General features: G+C 41.5%; 1 protein-coding gene and 1 long non-coding RNA gene across 2 annotated transcripts in view; both read right to left on the bottom strand.

Moving 5' to 3' along the window:
• LOC107722243 (threonylcarbamoyladenosine tRNA methylthiotransferase-like) overlaps nt 1-21,318 on the bottom strand; it is a 222,711-nt gene that overhangs the window by 180,614 nt on the left and 20,779 nt on the right. The window contains exon 3 of the mRNA XM_016530527.1: nt 5,968-6,052. Within this exon, the coding sequence (XP_016386013.1) occupies nt 5,968-6,052 (85 nt within the window). The remainder of the gene's footprint in view (nt 1-5,967; nt 6,053-21,318) is intronic.
• Nucleotides 8,170-21,318, bottom strand: part of LOC107722244 (uncharacterized) — a 19,048-nt gene continuing 5,899 nt past the window's right edge. Inside the window, exons 2-3 of the long non-coding RNA XR_001637789.1 lie at nt 19,192-19,197; nt 8,170-8,299 (exon numbers count right to left, since the gene is read on the bottom strand). This is a non-coding gene — a long non-coding RNA (uncharacterized LOC107722244). The remainder of the gene's footprint in view (nt 8,300-19,191; nt 19,198-21,318) is intronic.

Here is a 21,318-nt window from a genome sequence, read left to right as displayed (position 1 = left end):
AAAAAAGCGCACTTTTTCATTTTATAATGCCGTCTTATTGCTCTTCTTCGTAGTAGGTGAATTTTAAAAATGTTTTCCCGATGAATCTTGGACTCCTGCTCAAAATTATAAATTAATATAAGGGCAGCTACAAAAAAAAAAAAAAGCTGTTGTCGTTCCATCCTGTTTCATTTGTATCTTTTTATTCTATTGTATTTGTCCTTTGCTTTTTTTTTATTACTGAAAGTTTAATTATTTTCAATAATTGAGGATTTTTTTGTTTGGTTGTTTTTTTTTACTAATATTAGTTACCCTAGTACTCTGCTGTGGTATTGAGAATTGTTAAGTTTAGCTGGTCTCTAAAATGTAGATGTCATAGCAACCTTACTTACAGAAAATATATTTTATATATACACATCACAATATTTAAATAAATCACTCATATAAAGTTTTGGTCATATGGTTCACTCATAATTGTGTCAAATAACCGTGATTACAATATTGACCAAAATAATCGTGATTATGATTTTTGCCATAATCAAGCAGCCCTAGATGACACACAGACGAATAATTAGAGGGTGAGGCACATTCACCGCCCAACAGACAGAGGGTGATGATCAAACGAGATCAGATGCTGCCCTCAGCTGCTGTCTGAGCCACACCATTTCTCCTCTCAATCTCATCAGTTTCTCAGTTGTTCTCTCAGCAGTGACCCGTTCTCCTCTCCTGCCATGTCATCTATTTGCAGAAGAAATGACCACAAGCCTGTAGGCTGCTGAACTGTAATTATTTCATTTTAATGTTCAGTGCAATTCCAACAATTTTGCTGAATACCTTTTATAGTATCCACACAACTACATTCCTTCTTAGAGAAAAATGGTATCTGTGAGGATTTCCAGTCAGGATTTAAACCATATCACAACACTGAGACTGTTCTCATCAGAGTTACAAATGACCTGCTCATATCATCCGATCATGGTTGTATCTCTCAATTAGTGCTATTGGACCTTAGTGCTGTATTTTACACTATTTGACCACAACATTCTTTTGAATAGGCTAGAAAATTATGTTGCTATTAGTAGAATTGCACTAGCATGGCTTAAATCAGCATCAATATGCAGAAGTGAATGAAGAGGTATCATATCGGTCCCAAACACAATATGGAGTACCACAAGGTTCAGTACTAGGACTGTTGCTTTTCACCCTGTACATACTACCCTTGGGAAATTACCATTAACTCCTTCCCCACCATTGATGGAATTTTCCGTCATTTATGAGACAACGCTTCCCCGCCATTGACATTTTCTGGCTTTTCATGTACAGTAGGAGGCACTATTACGCAACTTCTTAAAGCGTATTGAATGTCTGGATCAAAACACGGCGAAAAAGCTGACGAAACACGCGATCGTGTATGCAAGCAGATGCATATGTAAAATAATGCAATCATCAAGTATTAAACTGCATGTAAATCAAAACTGCCTAACGTTATAGAATGAAATGTTGACCCAAGAAGTGGCATACGGACCATGCAAGCTTTGGATGTGTTGATGGAAGCGATCCATTCCATCTGTTTTGATCATCGTTCAGAAAAAAAGTTAATTTTCTCAGCTTTTTTTAAATGTTGCATTTTCATAAAACTTTCCCACATTAAAGTGTTGATAAAAAAAGATGCCATGAAGCTAGAATAAAACAGCTATAATATTATTATTAATTCAAGTCTTCTTTGATCACAACATTCTGGCCAGTTTATAATACCTAGAATATCGCTACGCTAATATTAGTCTGTCAATTTCATTCATATCCCTCTTGGAATGATGCTTGGATGACTGAATTAGAGGACAGAAATGAAACACTGAATAAACTCGGCCGATTGTATGGACTGCAGCTGATGAAACTGAAGCCCGGAGTTCAACAGGGTTTGGCAAGAACGTTCAACAGCAGGAAAGTGAGAAAGTGTAGGGAAACAGAGCCAGACCTCAGGGAAGTGCCATATGGATACATAAGTGAGAAAAAAAGCAGAAGAGAAGGAAACCGCTCAACAATCTCCTGCATTAATAGCTATGAGATTCATTATGAGTTTCTATGAGCAGCAGATTAAATTAGCCATCTTCCACAGACGCGCTCATGAAACTGCTGACACGGCCTGATCGCACCTGAAATTACACCACACCTTATTAGAGCCTCTCTTCTCTCTCATTGTGTCTGCAGTTGCAATAGATGCATCTGCTGTCTAAGAGCTGCCATTCTCCTAAAGTTATAAACACTTTGTTTTCCTTAAAATACAGGTGATAAACAGCATGTTACTGCTGCCTGGAAGAGCTCAAAATCTCTCATTGATATGCTTATTTCTCACTGTCACACAGTTAGAGCAGACTCAGTGTTTCACTGATTTGTTTGTTTGTGTGCTTGTTTGGTACAGCTGAGCAATATTACCACAACGATGTGCATCATGGCAAACAGCACATACAAGGGAAGTTTTGCAAGCTCCCACCTTTAAAGAAAAAGTCTTGTTTGTCTGTTTGACTGGCCGATATAACAGTGATGCAAGACTTTATTCTGACACCTACTGGCATGGATGCAGCATTGCATAAAGAATAAGGTTTGGTTACCTTTGCCATCATGGAAACAAACTCATGATTCATTTACAGCACTGAAAGCGTCTAATAATGGTCAGATGGTCATGTGATCTCGACATGGCAGTTGCATGAGAAGGGATCTAAGATACAATAAATGCTAAACTGTGGCTGAGCTCATCAGGCACACATGTCGTTTACTGATTAGCCTTATGAATCTAATGAGGCATTAAGGTGCTGTGAGGCTGAACAAACCCTTCTTTGTGCCGCACACTCCTCTTTCACCTCACCAGCTGCCATCACGACTCTTCATCTCCGTCCCTTGTTTTTAACCTCTTTGTTTAGCGTGTGCGAAAGCCGCCACACACCGACTACAGTCACGTGACACTGAACACTGTGAGCTGCTCTCACCTTTCATGATCAGCTTTCCTCCTCAGCGCACAAAACAACCTTTGCAGAAATCAAATCCATTACAAATGTCTATGAAAACATGTCAACACTACATGTTGTGGGTTGTTGCAGGGATGTGATGCGGTTGCTAAGGTGTCCTGAGTGTATTTTGTTTTAAATGTGTTGATATGTTGTTGCTAGGAAGCTCTGTGTTGAGAGGTCAGCTGTAGGCAGATACTACTACTAAGAAAAAAAAGACAAGATTTTGCACACACAATTCTATAAAATATTCTTCAAATGTACTTGTGATAAAGAAATTCAAAGGTTTTCTTCGTCCATCTTACAAAATAAGCCCTTAAGGCTGATGATACATGGGGCAACGTTGCCGTCAAAGGGTAACCAGGTGAGGCACAGGCACGACTGATATAAAGGATCCAGGTAGAAATTTGTAACCCATTCTCAATAGGAAAGTGCCCAAGCAACACTGCTCAAAAAAAGTTGCCCGGCAAAATTGCTCAAAAAGTTGCCCCGTGTATCATTAGCCTAAAAGCTTGTCCTGATAAAAACCATTGTCTTTCGCAGACCAAAATCATGTTTCATGGACAAGTTGGTGCTTCTTCACCCTTCAGTAAATGTCCATGTGTCAGTCTAGTGTGGCCTATTCACACCTGCTATATACAACTTGGCCGTGTCTTGATTTAAAGGGGTAGTTGCATCTTTTTCCCACCTGAGAATACATTTCAAACAGTTTATTTTGACATTCTTGCCATTTCTCTAATATGCATTGGTTGATTAAGGGTTTTGTGTCCTTGGGTGGGATTTTCTAGAGATGACAGATACAGCTAGGATTCAACACAACGAGGACCTCCATCAGTGTCCATGTGCCGGCTGTCTGGTGCAGCAGATGAAACCGATCACATCTGATCACTCTACTCAACACACACGATCTGAGGAATCATTCATGTCTGCAGCAAGACGCACACACTCAACTTTAATAGTGCTGGAGGTTTCCGTGAAAATAAAGCTGATGAGAGTGTGTTTAATGCAGTAACGCTGAGAGAGAAAGAGAGAGAAGCAGACAGACAGAAATGTTGATATATGCACACAGAAAACTCATCATTTGAGGCCGTTTCAATGCGATGCGTGTTCACAATGTGCGCGTCTGTTCTTTTGTGTGCGATGATTGGCATGGCTGCTCCTTTCACAGCACTAGCTGCTGTTTTTGTTCAGCCTTTGTAAATGATTTGCGTTTACTCAGCGGTAATGCTTGTGTTTGCCTCCGAGCCCACAGATGCTGATATGAACCGTGTGTGTGTGTGGTGTATTGGCAAGGCGTTGCACTAATTCAATATGTAAATGACATGTAGGAACCCAGCGAGCAGTCAGACGCGCAGCTCAATGCAGCAGTAATTGCATTTGCATCACAGCAATGGCTCTCAAATCTCCCTCTCTTATGGAAATCCTCTCTCCACTTCATTCTGCAGAACTGTGTGGTTTTGAAAAGGCCTCATTCTTCAATGACTAATTTTAATAACATTTGCATATTCATTACAATTAAGGCGACTTTGAGCTTTTGATTTTTAAGTTAATTTGTATTTCTCAAGTGACGACAAAGACAATAGCAGAAATTACGTGGAATTAACGATTGCAGCACATTCCCCAAAAACTAACCTTGCAAATGAGAAAATGTTACACTGTGAGGATTTGATAGCCAGTTCCTGATGATTTTTTTTTAATCTGAAGGGTTTTCAGCTGCATCTCAGTTCCTAAAGGAGGCCATTTGGACGCTGATATTACAGAAGCATTGAACGTAATCTCTCTTATCTCTGATCCAGCACTCGCTCTGACAGCCTCATATCAGCCGTGAGACGCCACAAACATCAGCTCAGAGACCACTGTCAGCAGCTGTAATGAAATCCGTGTAGAGCGCATCCGTTAGCCATGGAATAAATGGTCAAACAAGAATGTATTCTGACAGACTCAACCCTGAGCAATCAGTGTGAAACAGCGTCTCTATGAACACTTCAGAGCAGGTCTGAGGGATGCTTGAATACAGTGCTAGTGAGAGGGGGACTGCTGCATTAGTCAGTGTTTGCATGCTCTAAAGAACAGTTAAAGCTCTTCTTAACAGAATTAATCACAAAGTGATTACAATGACAGAAAGCCAGAATGCCCTGCTCTCAGCCCATCGTGTGCCCGAGTCGCCCTCAACCCCCGCATGCACAGATCGCTCTGCTTTAACCCGAGCGCTTTTACTTAATTTACTTAATTAACCAAAGGTCAAAGGTCACGCTCTGAGAGGAAGTGCTGCTGAAACAGGAACATGAGCCTCTACTGAAACTACAATGAACTGATAAAGGACACACAAACACGCAGTCTACATAAGCAACATCACGACTGAGATGGAACCTCATAAGGGACTGATTTGGAGTGCCCTACATAGGCGGCAACTCCACACAGCACATGCAGCACACAAAACACTCAGAAATGTGGGATCAAATGCCTCACTAGTGGGTTGGCAAAATATTTTACAATACAAGTGAGGATATTTGGCCCTCACAAGTATAGTTAAACCAGTACACACACGCAGTTCCAATAGTAGTAGTTCATTTATAATTACACTAAACGTCCTATCTCTGCTTGTCTAGCTAGATTGTTTTTGGTGTACAGTGGGCTGCATTTGTCTAAACTAATCAATGACACTAATCAGTGATGCCTGCAGCGAGTGTCTGTTCACAGAAGAACTGTTCAAACGAAGATTCATTCATTATGAACCACTGAAAGTCCCTCATCATGCTGTAGCTACTCAAAGAGGTAAAGCTGATCTGGAAACAGTTCTATTCAATGTTTCCTAAAGTACTGCAGCAGGTCCATTCAAGAGAGTAACAGATGCCCTGCAATAATGAATGATATTTAACGTATTAATATAAGAATTTCTGACCTAATATTAAGTAAGAAATTCATGCGTTATTTCTCCAGGCCATAAATATATAATGCAAACACAGTGAGTGTCACAGAGACGTACTTGATGGAGTTCCTGAAGTGATCTTCTGCAGGGTTTTTGACTGTGCAACTGTTCAGCAGCCACAGATCAGCGTCAGACGGGTTCTCTGGAGAAACAGAGACAGACAGGAGCAAAACATATTAATATTACTGCTGCCATCACAAATTACTCGCATAGTCATAACACAATACTGTGGTTTATACTCTATATACAATACTATGGGTTTAACACAGAAACATCGACCTCCCTGCCGTAAGAGTGATGCTAAACCATCAAACGATCAACAGAGCCGGAGAACAGCGTCACTACAGTCAAATACCCTCAATAATAACCAGCACGTCTACAGAGAAGCAAACTATGACTTTAGACTGGTGGTACTTACCTCTTGTCTTGTTTTATGCTCATAGTTTTATTTGTAATTTAAATAGTGCACATACACCAATGACTCAATCCAGCTCTTGTCATTACTAATAAGAGCTTATTAAAATAATCAAGTCACTCTAATAAAGCAGAGTCCGTCTGTGTGAGTCATTGCAGAGAACAGATATGATCAACGCTGACCGTTTACATCGCTTTTCTGTAGTGGTTCAACGGATCACAAATCTCACGGTTCGGATCACATTACGGTTTTTGACCCACAGATCGGATCAGCAAGAAAAGAAAAATATTTCAATTTAACTTGCTTTCTATTTATTACTTAAAGCGAAATACTTCTTCGATACACGGTTTTTGACCCACGGATTTCTTGCTCTGATCAGCAAGAAAATAAAAATATTTCAATTTAACTTGCTTTCCATTTATTACTTAAAGTGAAGTACTTCTTTGATACCTCAGCAAATACTACTAGATTAACTAAGAAAGTTTAAACATGATTAAAGACAAGAGAACAGCCAGTAAAAATAAGAACAAATACACAAATTACAAGCATAGATAAATACAACAGAATATGTTACAAATAAAATAAGGCTGGTAGTATTCAAATACAGAAATGTAATAATTAGGGAAAATAACACTGCATAGCGTTCACTGTATAAATTAGGCGCGAGAACGTCGCGCGAGTAACTAATCGAGTTCCCTTTCGCCTTTTCTTTCTGGGATTGTTTAAAATTCGCTTGCTTGTGTAAATACGAACAAATGATAAACTTATACTCTATTATGGTTAAATTTTGCAATTAATCCACGGATCACATGCGTGCCGAACCGTGGGGCTTGGTCCGTACGGATCACGGATCAACTACCATCCGTTTAACCACTACTTTTCTGTGATTTTCATTCAGGATGATTGCTTAATCATTTCATGGAAACTGTCATATTTCCATTTGTATGTCAGGTCGTAATATTTAGAATGAACAGTTTGAAATGATTATGTGCACTGGAGCACAAACGACTCTAATAGGATCTGTAACATGATCTAATGCTGCTTTACAGGAGCGTTTCACACGACACACACCTGAGGTGATCTGCTGTCTGAACTCACACACACACACACACACCCACACTCACTCACTCACTCTCACACACACACACACTCACTCACTCACACACACACACACACACACACACACACTCACACACAGAGAGTTTGTGAGTGTTTCAGCGATGAATCACACAGGATTTCTTCCTCTCTCTGCTCCGAGTTCACTCGTGTAATTGCAAAGACATTTTTGTACAGCTGATCAGCACAGGTATTATAGTTCAAAAATAATAACTGTGCAACTTTAAAGATATAAAGGATTTATTCATCCTCATATTGTTCAAATCATATAAAAGGAGACGTGTCTCTTTTGCATGCAGTGAATGTGAATGCAGAGAGGCTGTTAAGATCCAAGCATGACAAGTTTATGTGTGAGTCTAAATCAGTATTTGAAGCTCTTTCTCAGGGAGCACAGCTGTATGTTTGGACAGGAGGAGGAAATCGACAGCAAAGAGAAAGGAGGAGAACAAGAAGCGTCCAAAACACACCTGATCCTGGTCTCCACATTTACCTGAATGAATGCTGGAGCAGGAATAAATCAGTGCTTCACGAACACTCAACACTGAACAGTGTTTTCAAGAAGTGAAAACATTCACTTACTGTGCGTTCACACCGCCGGCGGCGAGAGCGTCAAAAGATCGCCCTGGCCGCGCTACCCACAACGCTGACCACCGGCGGCGAGAGCGTCAAAATTCGCCCTGGCTGCCCTGTAGACGCTCCACGATCGGTCTCTATTTAAAGGGGCCGCAAACATACCAAACAAGCGTTCTGATCTTGTGCAGACTTACCACAAAAAGGGTATAACCTTATGATATATCTTAAATGTGAAAGTAAAAAAAATATTAATGGAAAGAACTTAACAATATACTTACATGTTTGCTAACGAAATAAACCAATTAAAAGCTATTTGTGTGGCGTGGCTTTTGTGTTCTCATTTCAATATTTTAAATGTATTTAAAAATGTATGTAAAATTTTTTTTGAATATATATTTATTGTATTTAATTAACAATAATTTGTACCATTAATTTGTGTGCAGCCTACATTGAAAACAGTCCTGGTTAAAGTGTAGCCTTAACCCTTTCATGCATGAATGATTAAATCACAAAGTAAGATTTTTTTATATTTATTTTTTAAACCAGCGAAAAATCATGCAAATAACTTTTTTCAATATATTTTATTTTGAGGGAGTTACATATCTGTCTACTGTAGTGGACACCGTGAATAAAAGGTTTAATGTAATTGGTCATGGTTTTACTACAGTACCTGCGTTTGTTTTTGTGGTAACCTCAGTAAAACCATGGTTAATTTACATAAGGGTTTGATCAATACAACACATATTTTTCGTTTAACCCAATAGGTTTCATCATGTCAGAAATATTTTGCAACATCCTCTGGCGCGAAAGTTAGCACGCAATTCCCGCTTATTTTCAGAAAATATATAACGTAAATGCGCATTCGCAACTCACCAGAAACACCAACAACCTCAGACACCTTGGTCCAAGCAACATTTTTTATTTTCACGTCTCTGTACACAGACAGAGACACATCATAAATGACTGGGAAACCCGCCACAGCAATAATTAATCTCTCTTCCATTTTGATTAGGAACTAATGTGTGGTCGGAACCAAAGTTTACAGGACTGCGTTCTCTGGGACCCTCTCAAGCGGAGGAATTCTACATTCCGATTGGTTGCCGCCCAACAGCGTCATAGTTCATTACCATAAAGTTGAACTGATTTCAACTCTCCTTGACGCCCTCGCCGGCCAAGACGCGCCGCGCCGCTCCTCGCCGCTTTTCGCCGCCCGCTCACATTGAAAATGAATGTCTTCCGGTCACTTTGACGCTCTCGCCGCCGGCGGTGTGAACGCACAGTTACATAACCTGCAGAGATCTGGAGCCGCTCAACGGACAAATATCTGCATAGTAAAATTTAAACGAGCCTCAAGTACAACAGGATTCATTATTAACCAGATTTACAAAGGGACAAGAGTCAATTCCCACCATTCCCACTGAGAAATGTGCAGAATCACTGGCAACACAAGTGTAAAAGTGTAGAATCCCACACACACAAACAAACACACACTTACTTTCTATCCTTTTACTCTAACCCTACACCTAAACCTACCCCTCACACAAAACTACAGGCATTTCACATTCTTAAAACACTTCATTCTGTGTGATTTATAAGCTTGTTTCCTCATGGGGACCAAAACATGCCCTCACAAGGTCAAAATTTACTGGTATTACTTTCCTTTTGGGACATTTGGTCCTCATAACGTAGTGAATACCAGTACACACACACACACAGACACACACACACACACGCACACCCACTCTCTCACACACACACACACACACACACACACTTTCTCTCTCACACACACACACACACACAGCTGCTCACATGTTCTCTAGAAGTCATTTGCATATATTTGCCTGTAGGCTAGAGCTCAAACAATCGCAAAGGCAGTTTTGGGTAAAATCTGTCTTCGGTTGAATGAACTCACTGCAACCGTCCTTATCTGAGTCACAAAAGACGTTCCACCACCAACAGCCAAAACACACTCAAACACAGCGCTGTGTCAGCGTCACACACCAACACAACAACATCTCAAAGCACATAACTCAGCCCTTCATTCATTCAGCTCATTCTGCTGCAATGATGCTCACAGCAGTCTTTTGACCAAAAGCACAATCCAAAAACAGATCCAGACACCAGCAACCTTCTGTTCAAATATTATGTTAACCACTGTTTACTGACATCTTCAAAACCGCAAATGACACAAAACATCCTCTCAATCACACGATCGAGCGATGAGCACATCTGGAGCGACTGAAGATTGCAAGGATTCTCAATTTGCGAATTGAGAATTCGTTGATTGCAACGATTCCCATTTGCGGCGCCATGTCTGATTCTGAATAGCAACCTGTGCGTGTGAGACCGAGAGAGAGGACGTGTGTCACTTAAAGACAAAGACCAGACCCGTCTGCTCTTTTTCATTCACCATTTATAATCATAATCATAATAATTCTGAGCTAACTTCAAACTTAGAGGGAGGCTGAGAGACTTACAGTTATGTGCGCTGTAATCAGGTCAGCGCTGACGACACTAGAACTCAGAGCTAGCGCAGGACCGCTAACACTCAGAGCTAACGATGGACCGCTCACACTCAGAGCTAGCGATGGACCGCTCACACTCAGAGCCAGCGATGGACCGCTCACACTCAGAGCTAGCGCAGGACCGCAAACACTCAGAGCTTGCGCAGGACCGCTAACACTCAGAGCTAGCGCAGGACCGCTAACACTCAGAGCTAACGATGGACCGCTCACACTCAGAGCTAGCGATGGACCGCTCACACTCAGAGCCAGCGATGGACCGCTCACACTCAGAGCTAGCGCAGGACCGCAAACACTCAGAGCTTGCGCAGGACCGCTAACACTCAGAGCTAGCGCAGGACCGCTAACACTCAGAGCTAACGATGGACCGCTCACACTCAGAGCTAGCGATGGACCGCTCACACTCAGAGCCAGCGATGGACCGCTCACACTCAGAGCTAGCGCAGGACCGCAAACACTCAGAGCTTGCGCAGGACCGCTAACACTCAGAGCTAGCGCAGGACCGCTAACACTCAGAGCTAGCGATGGACCGCTAACACTCAGAGCTAGCGCAAGGCCGCTAACACACACTGACCCTAAACACATCACACAGACACACACTGTCCTGCTGTGCCTCTCACACGGACAAAAGATTAAACCTTAAACAGTGACGATTCCTTGAGCTCAAAGAGAACAACAGGATCTTAATGAGCTGAAAGCCAAATGAATCAATGAGGAAATCATATTTCTGATCACGTGCTCATACAAAACCATTCACCAGGTTCCTGTACTGTTTGCTGCTTTCACAGCACGGCTGCATGGAGCTGAACATCAGACAGATGAAGGTCAGGTGCAGTATGGGTCACGGCTGATGGACAGAACAGATGCAGCGTGTAATGCTCAGAACACATGCGTGAGCCGTAAGAACTCGTGTCCTGGAAACAATGTCTAACATCTCAACACATCTTCTGTATGCTGATGCTAAGATAACTGCGCTCCTGTCAAAATATTTCAAATGGCCAGTGAAATCAAAGAAAGTGCACATCACTGTTGTAAGGTAGCCTAGAAGAACATGAAATTTGATGTTTTTTGTTTGTATGTTTATTACAAAAGAAAAAATGTTAAACAACTGACAGTAATCTCCAGTGATGCTACTGTCAAATTTTGCCATTTTGAATAGAAAACATCCAATATAATTTACATGAAATTACATGTAATGTGATTCATATTATGAAATGTATGTGAATGTGACGTGACAAGAAAGACAAACAGCATATTAGACATAAAATCAAGATGAATGTGTGTAAATTGTAAATGAATGTAGTCGACATGGAAACCTGCCGTTCCTGGAAGCCTTGTAGCAAAATAAAAATATAATTTACATATAGTTCAAATGCATAACTTCACAGTAATGTTTTAATTCTTCTATTCTCTTCAATAAAAATAATTATGTGTGTCAATCTGTATGACAACTCTCAGCCAAAATATGATCGTGACAGTCCTATTTCAAACCTCTTTTCATGTACAGCCTAAATATTCTGAAGCTTAAATAGCAATAATAAAACACTCAATAACTAAACAAGACAAACAGACAAAACAATCTCGCTCCTCAAGCATTTATTCCACTGGTCTTGTGTGAATGTGCTTAAAGTGAACATTAATAAACCTCATCGACTTTGATGAGCAAGTGCATGTTTGTTCGTCAGCTTATCGCTGTAACTGCAGTCAATACAGTGATGCTTTCTGATGCTTTTCATGTCCTGCTGCCAAAGCCACTCAGAAGAAAGCATGTTAAACACTTCAAGAGCCTTATTTTCATCTTATTTTCCTAATATAACTATTAGCACTTGCAAAACCACAAAATAAGCTTTTAAAACTCCAAGTCTTATGGACACAAAGCACTGAGTCTTCAAACTCTCAGCTCCTGTGTTCTTGTGTTTTTCACTGTCCTGCAGCAGTATAACACCCCTCACCACTCAGTGTATTTGTGTCGTCAGAGGAGTCTTTTTGTTTGTCTTTTGAGGAGTAATGACAATAGTTGAACAAGGCTGTTGTGAATACTTCAGTACGTGGGGGATCGTTGTCTCCTGTCAGATGTGTTCATAAGTGTGGCGAAGTGAACAAATATTCAGGTGGAGTCGAGGCACTGTCAGGGGACGATGAGAGGCCCCGGGGTTCATGCCACACTCCATTCTGTCATTACATTTAACCTGCTGCTGGGGCCATTACTGGCACACTTCAGTACGAGCGGCTCCATTAGAGCCCCTGCGGTCCTCAGCGCCAAACCCCGAGCCTAATTACATCATAGCCCAAGGAGAAGAAATCTACAAGCAGAAATACAATGGTGACGGGTCACACGCCGGCGGTGCCCTCCTGCTGGACTCCCAGGGTGTTCAGATGGACCGGGCTCCAGACCGAGGTAATTGTGCCCATTTAAATGTGCCTGCCAGGAGAAGAAGAGCCGGTGTGTGGACAGAGAGGACAGGCTCTGCATTTTATGATGGTCCTGCTCTCTTTGGGCTCACTTCACGCTGGAATAAGCTCTCAGACAATCCAGTCAACTGGGGAAGCTGCAGCAGCTCTGTTTGGAGAGAGACAGGACCAACCAAAGCCGTAACCAGTCTGATGTGCAGATGTCCACGTCACCAAAGCTGTGCTCCATCCAGAGATTTGGGAAATTAAATTCACTTCAATCTGTCGTCATCACACGAGGGCCCACGATCAGTCCAAAAGGGACCATAAACACCTTCCTGAAGCAGGTCACAAGTGTGCTAAACCTTAATGCATTCAGAGAGAAGGTCAATTACATCCGTCCTGCGATTCTTGACTTCTATCAGAAGTGTCTTATGAAGCCAGAAGCTGAGGGTAAGCGTTCTTCCTGAGGGTCATGTCTCACAATCACTCACAGCTTCGTGGACGGTGACTTTAGCAAGAACAAACCAGACGTGTGATCAGGACCGCATTAACCACTGGGCTAGGCGGGGCTGAAGCCCCGGGGCCCGAGCAAGGAGGGGGCCCGTGATTGGCTGTGAAGTAGCTTGACGGACATCGTAGCGCTGATCGCCAAAGCCCCACCTGGCCCTTCACTTTTTAGCGCTATATTATTTAGTGGAGTTTTTCCGTAAATTCCATGCATTAGCATTAGAGATTAAAATGTCACATTTTAATTTTGTTTACCAGTCAAATGTATTTATTACATATTTTACTTTTGAACAAACTGTGCACGTAGCCTATCTATCAGGTGATCGCTGCACCTAATGTCTGCATTCACCTCTCTTCACTTCGTTCTGGTGTAATCTAGAAACGGTCATGCAAAGAGCATGTCAAAATGCCTGTCTCCTCGTCAACACAGTCATTTGTGTCTTAAATGAATGTTAATACACTGAACAAAACTATAAACGCAACACTTTTGTTTTTGCCCCCATTTTTCATGAGCTGAACTCAAAGATCTAAGACTTTTTCTATGTACACAAAAGGCCTATTTCTCTCAAATATTGTTCACAAATCTGTCTAAATCTGTGTTAGTGAGCACTTCTCCTTTGCCGAGATAATCCATCCACCTCACAGGTGTGGCATATCAAGATGCTGATTAGACAGCATGATTATTGCACAGGCGTGCCTTAGGCTGGCCGCAATAAAAGGCCTAAAATGTAATCTAAAATGTGCAGTTTTACTGTATTGGGGGTCCGGGGGGGTCCGAAAACCAGTCAGTATCTGGTGTGACCACTATTTGCCTCACGCAGTGCAACACATCTCCTTCGCATAGAGTTGATCAGGTTGTTGATTGTGGCCTGTGGAATGTTGGTCCACTCCTCTTCGATGGCTGTGCGAAGTTGCTGGATATTGGCAGGAACTGGAACACGCTGAGAAAACACTGGTAGAAAGCGGTGGGCATCATGAAACACCAGGTCTGTGTGTGAGCTCTCCTGAATCCTGAGGTCCTCCAGAGGAGAGACAAAGCCCAGAGTCCAAATCTCTGTTCATCAGACAAAGTGAGTGTGTCACTTTAGAAGGTTTTGAATATATCAATCAAATCATAGGATTCGTTTCACACTTCCTTTTATCTCCTTTTTGGAGCATGCCAATTTTGAGTTTGAGTTTTGACTACAACAGATTTTCATCATTTGAACAAAAACAGCTCCATTATTCTAAGCAGCAACTGATTTTCATAGTTTGGACTGTAGTCACTTGTTAACCTTTAATGTTATGGTAATGTACCAAATGACAAGGTTCCCTGTACCTGCTATAGATCCAAATAAATCCATTTTAGAAATCAGAAAGCCTGCTAATGATTTAATGAGAGAACTGTTAGTGAAGAAATCTCTGATATAGCTGGGTAGAAAGTAATCCCCATTTCTTCCTGCTGTAGATGATCTGTGTTATAGAGTAAACGAGTTATTTCTGCAGCACTCATAAACCTCTCAAACACATCTGTGATGCTCATCAAGACACATATTGTATAAGCTCTGTTCAGCACAAGGTTATGCTGCATTACTGCTGTCTAACATTTCTCTCACATTTAAACTAAAGATCCAGTGGATGTCCTCCTGGAGCCTCTCATTCATTCCCACTCATAAACCACTCATAACCCACTCACAAACCTGTGCCCAAGATTTCTCTGAACACCCAGCAGACACGCGAGCGGGTCACTACATCAGAGGCACATCAGGACCCTCTCTCCGCTCCTCCGCTAGTCTCTGATCAGACCTTGTTTCAGACACACTTCACTGCACAAAGCGTGTGAAAAGTCCAAACAAGTGTTTTGAGCAAACATCCTAATAAGTGCAGATGAAGACCTCAGTAATGTGGAGCAGAAGGACAGCAGCTCTCTAATGCCTGCTGATCATCACACACACTATAGTGAGCTCATCTCAGAGACACACACATATCAGCTTAATGAGATTTCTGTCCAAACCCGAGCCCTCACAGAAAGCTGTGCACATCACTGGACTTACATATAAACATGGTTTGGCTGATTTATGAGCATTTCTACCAAAATAAAATGTCTTTATATTTCACTATATTACTGATGATCACAAGTACAGCTAAACAAGGACAACTACACTCTCTCAAACACACACACACACACACACTCACTCACACGCACACACACACGGCTCTGAAGAAAAAAGCAACCCAAAGGATCTTCAGAAATAAGTGTGTATACAAGCATCAGTGAATGACAGGTCATATTTCTGGCTTTCTAAAACAAGCCAAACATTGTGGACCACTGATTTGACAGACCTGAATATTTAATGAGTTCATATCTAAAAGATGCATTTATGGTGGTTCGTTGACATTTGCTGATTCACCTTCCTGTTATATAAAAAAAGGGGAAATGGACTTCATGAACCATTTTTATGTACATTTTACAAAACCATCTGCCATTTGGGGCAGTGCTAAAATGTTTGGTTAAGATGTTTAAGTCAATGACAGAAAAAGTCATGCAGTCAATGCACAAATATATCCACCTCCCGTCTCTGCCAAAGTGGAGCTTGTGTAGAGAATCGTCCTGAAACGGCTGATCACGGCTAAACGCAGCCACTCGATTCACACTCACTCTGCAGGATAAACTTACTCGAGAAGATGAAGAGCAAGAGAGTCTGTCTCACCGGCAGTCCATCGCCTCACAGCACAGAAGTCCTTCAACACGCCAAATCAGGCAGAGGCCCAAACGCTGAGGACCTCTCTCACTTAAAATGGGGCCTTTTCTGTTGTACAACCAGAGTATGTAGTGAGTCTTTATTTTAAACAGCGAAAGTACTGAATGTTCTTTGCAGGTTCTACTGTAGATTTCTGTCACATCCGTTTGCATGAATGAAGGCTGCTTCTTCCAGTCTGAAAGACTTCATAAAAACACTCACAAAAACTGCAGACATCAGACTTGTTTCTTAACAACCCAACACTGAAACGCTTCGCTCAGCACAGTTTTCATTGTCTGAGCTCTAAAATTACTGCTCATGTCAACTTTGCATCAAAAATCCCCCCCCCCCCGATATTAAAAAACCCCCCCCCCCCGATATTGCCATAAGAAGAAACCTTGTTTCATGCTCTGATTAAATGCAGTCATGCAGCGTCACAGAACTTCAGGGTAACACTCTCTCTCTGTCTCTCTCTCTGTCTCTCTCTCTATCTCTCTCTCTCTCTGTCTCTCTCTCTCTCTCTCATGTCTTTGATATTGTGACAAACCTGCTGTTGAGGGCAGGGAACAATAACAGTTACTGCAAATATTTACATGCCATTTCAAAGCCATTGCGTATATGATTATGTTTTTGTTTGTGAAGTGCTGACAGGTCATATTCAGAAAGAGGGAGAGATTTGAATAAAAAGTACACCTGTCAGTTTGCTCAGCAAACAGACCAAGCATTAAATAAAGACGCCAGCTGTTGTCTAATTTAACCGGCGTTGGGATTGCCAGGGGTGTGACAGCACAGCACTATTAACATGTGTCAGGACCCTCCCCATCGTCTTCAATCATCTCAGCAGAGCCAGAGTCAATTACCAGAGATAACCTTTCTGCTCTGGACGCCATCCAAACAAACAAGTAACCCATCAATCCTCAGGTCTGCTAGAACTTCCTGATGTTCACATCTTGAGGATGAACCGATAATGACAATTTACATTATTGGGTGAACTATTCCTTACGTCATTTGTTAGTTACTTTGTTTGTTTTTTAACGCCATATTAGCATCAAGGCTATTTACATGGCAAACACAAGGTCAGCATCATAATCCATAGAAATGTTAATTATTACATAAAACCTTTTAACTTGACATAAGACAAAAAATCTAAAATACATTCAGGTGATACATTACAAAATAATCCACTTATAGGCATATGTTTCTGAATAAAAACGTTTTCTGTCAGTATTATAAAAGTCACAGTCCACCAGGATATGTTTAACAGTCGAAGGAACTTGACATGAGATGCATATCAATAGAAACCCATGTGTAAGTCTTGAGTCATCTAGTCGGCACCTAGTATAGACAACTTGGTACTGTCTTGATTTGAGTTATTCCTCATCGTTCCAACCCTGTATAACTTTTTCTTGCTGTGGAACATAAAAGGATACATTTTGAAAAAGTTGTCTGTCTGTTTTTTAAAGCAATTACAATGAACTGGGATTGAAGCGTGCAATCTTTAAAATAATTATATTGTACATAATATATGCTCAAAATACAGTATATAAGTATTGTGAAATCAAATGAGAGCTCTGTGTAAGGAACAAACCAAAATTTAAGCATTTATTAAATTCACTGCATTAGAGATTAGAGATTAGTCAATTATTTTGAACTACTATGAAAATAACTAATTGTCCACAAATCAGACATAGCTACTCACATTTGGTCTGTTCCTCACAAAAAGACCCAGTCTTCATTCATTTTTATTATTGCGAAAAGTTTGACCAGAATATTTTGTGTTTCACAGAGAAAAGACAGTCACAAGGATCTGTAACATCATCATCAACCCTGTTGATGCAAATCACAGCAAAGCTCTGACAGATCTCCAGAGGTAAGAAATGAATCTCTACCCTGCTTAACCAAAACATCCTTGGTGCTTTGACCTCACTGCACCCTGAAGCTTGTAAAAGGCCCTGCATTGTTCCTCATGGGTCTAAAGATGATTTCTTAGTAAGACAGAAAGCATCAGGCCTGAGTGAGAAGACCCTCATACAACAGTAAATCATACATCCCCAAAGACCTCTCCGTTCTCAGCATGCTCTCCGATGTCCAGCTTACCGATGGCACAAAATTGTGCCTTTGACAAAGTGGAAGGAATATCTTTCCCTATGGGAGATAATATTACCAGCAGGTGCGAGATGGAGGACCTGTCTGAGAGCATGGGTTTGTGTGCGGTGTTACTCAGACAGGTGCCCATAGCTGCTCGAAACTGGGTCAAAGCAGAGGAGTTCAAATCATCGGGTCAAATATTTCACATTTACAGCTGAACATTTTCAATGATTTGGTGTGAAGACAGTTTTGTTACTATTCTGCAACAACGTCAGGATTTGACTGATCAGCCTTTAAAGACAGTTCTTGTTGGCTGTCAAGGAAGTGGAAGCACATGCAACACAACATCAACAAAAAAGAAAGTGGTAAAGACAGCAGACATCAGAACGCATGTGCTAGAAGGCATCTGTGAGAGCCAGCTTTCATCCTCTTGGCATCATGAATGCACAGGATCCTAGGTGAAGTCGAGAAAGTAAATATTTCAGTCTTATTTCTCCTCCCGTCCCCTGGGCCGAGACGAGTGACAGGGACTCGCCCGACACACGTGACATGAAGCAGATCTTTTCAAAGCCACTGAGGTTTAAACGTACAGCTCTACCACAGTCAAGACCCTTCCACTCGATCCTCGGAGCGCTCACCTGCCGCAGGTACAAAAGAGCAGGAGCACAGCTGCCTTTGAGCTCCACACTGACTGAAGTCTCCAGGGCAGAAAAAGAGACTGAATAGAAAGAGAATCAAAAGAAAACAGAGACAGAAAGGCGTGCAGCTCCCAGACGGCTGACTCTCAGATGCCCCGGGCGTGATCTTTTCAGCGGGCCTGTATAGGGCCGAACACACTGACAAACACTGCTGGTTTATTCAGACACACGTTCAGCCATGCACACTGGAAAGCACAGAAAGCACAAGACACAGCCTTACGGCAGACAGGGCCAGAGGTCCTCACCGGCCCCTGAGCCGCAGTTGTATTGTTCTGACAACTCTGTTAGTCTCGCCATGTGCGCTCCCTGGCACTTGATTTTTAACAAGTGCTTTTTTGGCACAGTCAGACTAAACTTGTAGGGCTGTGACGGTCTATTGTCACCGGCGGTAGTGCACGTGACGTCACACAATCTATAACAAGCATAATACAAAGCTTTGTATGCAAGTGTAATAACAGTAACAGTTGCTGTTATTGTTATAGTTATTTAGACTACAAGTCTGTTAATTCACAAATGACCTCAAATGCCATACACAGCGTTTCCTTTAGATCATGCTTTAGATTGGCAGGTTTGAGCGCAGGTAAATACAGTTTATTCTGCATTCAGCAAGTTAATTTCATGTTGGGCAATGGACCTTGTTGGAAACCAAATACTACATCGCCGATCTGGAGCCATCTTCATTCATGTCACCCATCCGCGTTTGTACAAGTGTCTTCAAGTTCCCATGATCGCAAACGCCTGGCTGGTCAGGTTTGGTGAGGCATTCTCCAAACTGGCCAAATACAAACGAGACAGTGATAAATGGAAGATGTTAACAAGAAATGTGGCAACGATTCCTATTCCACAGAGAGCGCGCGCAGACGAGGAGTTAATGCGCCACTTGCTTGGCGGCAGAACATTGAACCGTGTCTACACCGGACACGACATCGCCGCAACAGGTTGAGTCTGTCTAATGTCTATAGCCCATCAACACTGCACCACCGGCAGTAGTTGGTCCATTACCACCGCGGTGGTAAAAATCTGACACTGTCACAGCCCTAGGGTTTACGCATCAAAAATGGAAAAACGATGTGCCTGTCGTACTTGTAACAGTGATTCCAGGTATCCTGAGAGGATGGGCAATAGAATTTATTTTATTCCATTTCCTGAACCCAAACAAAACAGAGCAAAATGTCCCAAAGCATTCACCCCCAATCCCAATGAAGACAAAAACGTTCATTTTTCTGGTTGTCATACTCTCATTAAGTTATAATTTTCATCTGCTCAAGCAGAACGTTAATGTCATCTAGTGCTTCAGCAAGTTATCTCTGGCTAAAACTAGCTAACCTTGAAATTAGTGAGTCCATACGAACCTAAATAGCAGACTGTTCTCACGTCTTGTACAGTGTAGGGCAAAAACACATAAACGAAGGTCTACATTTCACTGTCTCTCCATATTAAACTGGTTAAATGTACATTAATTTAATCGTACCCTGCGGTACATGAACAGTGTTGATCCTGCATGTTGTCACCCATGATCGTGACGAACGTAACATGAGGCTTCTCCCGCTTGCATTGTGGTCTGTGAACCCTCGCTTCCAAATTAATACCCACAATATTTATTTTGAAATCTTTTATATATCCTTCCATGGCATATTTAAGTCCCACTTGAATGGTGGTCCTTCTGTGTCCAAAATGTATCAAAAAGGTATAGGGACAAGGTTTTCACACTGACAGCTGTCATGTAAGACCGTTAGCAACTCCGTTTGTTTGTCCAAATTTGCAACAGTAACTAAGGGGGGTGGGGCTTACCGATAGGTCAATTCAGTTGAAAGATCTAGCATTTATATTGAAATAAACAAATTATTAAAATCTGAATATTCATCTTTAGCACAGTTGAATAGCTGAGAGCCCGTGTGCAGCTGGTCTGCCTCGTCACACTACAGGGATCCCAATCACACCCATAAACACTTTAGCACCATGAGAACAAACGCTAACGATCTGACGATTACCAGACGACTCTTCTGCATAAGAGTGTTTGACTCGAGTAGTGCTGAGAGCTGAGTGTGAAAAAACACAGCCAAGTACACAGTAAAAAGCTTTATCTTAAGAAGATAAAGCTCATGAAGAAAATGGAATAAAATTAAACAAAAAAATATTTAAATCAAATTTTCAGATAAAAATTATATACTTTAAAATTATAAGATACTTTTTTAGCCTACAAGCATTCAAGAAAATTAAAGGGGTCATGAACTGAGAAATCAAAATTCCATCGATCTTTTGATAGACAAAAAGTCATTGCATAAAAACCACTTGTGTGGTTATGTAACAGTGTGGATAAGCACCACCTCCACAGAAGATAATCAATGCCTGCTGCTACATAACTGTCTGTT

The sequence above is a fragment of the Sinocyclocheilus rhinocerous genome, unplaced genomic scaffold (assembly GCF_001515625.1).
Source record: "Sinocyclocheilus rhinocerous isolate Xijiao unplaced genomic scaffold, SAMN03320098_v1.1 scaffold1506, whole genome shotgun sequence".
NCBI classification, from domain to species: domain Eukaryota; kingdom Metazoa; phylum Chordata; class Actinopteri; order Cypriniformes; family Cyprinidae; genus Sinocyclocheilus; species Sinocyclocheilus rhinocerous.
Note: the sequence above shows the minus strand (reverse complement) of the source record. Positions and strands in the feature narration are given on the sequence as shown.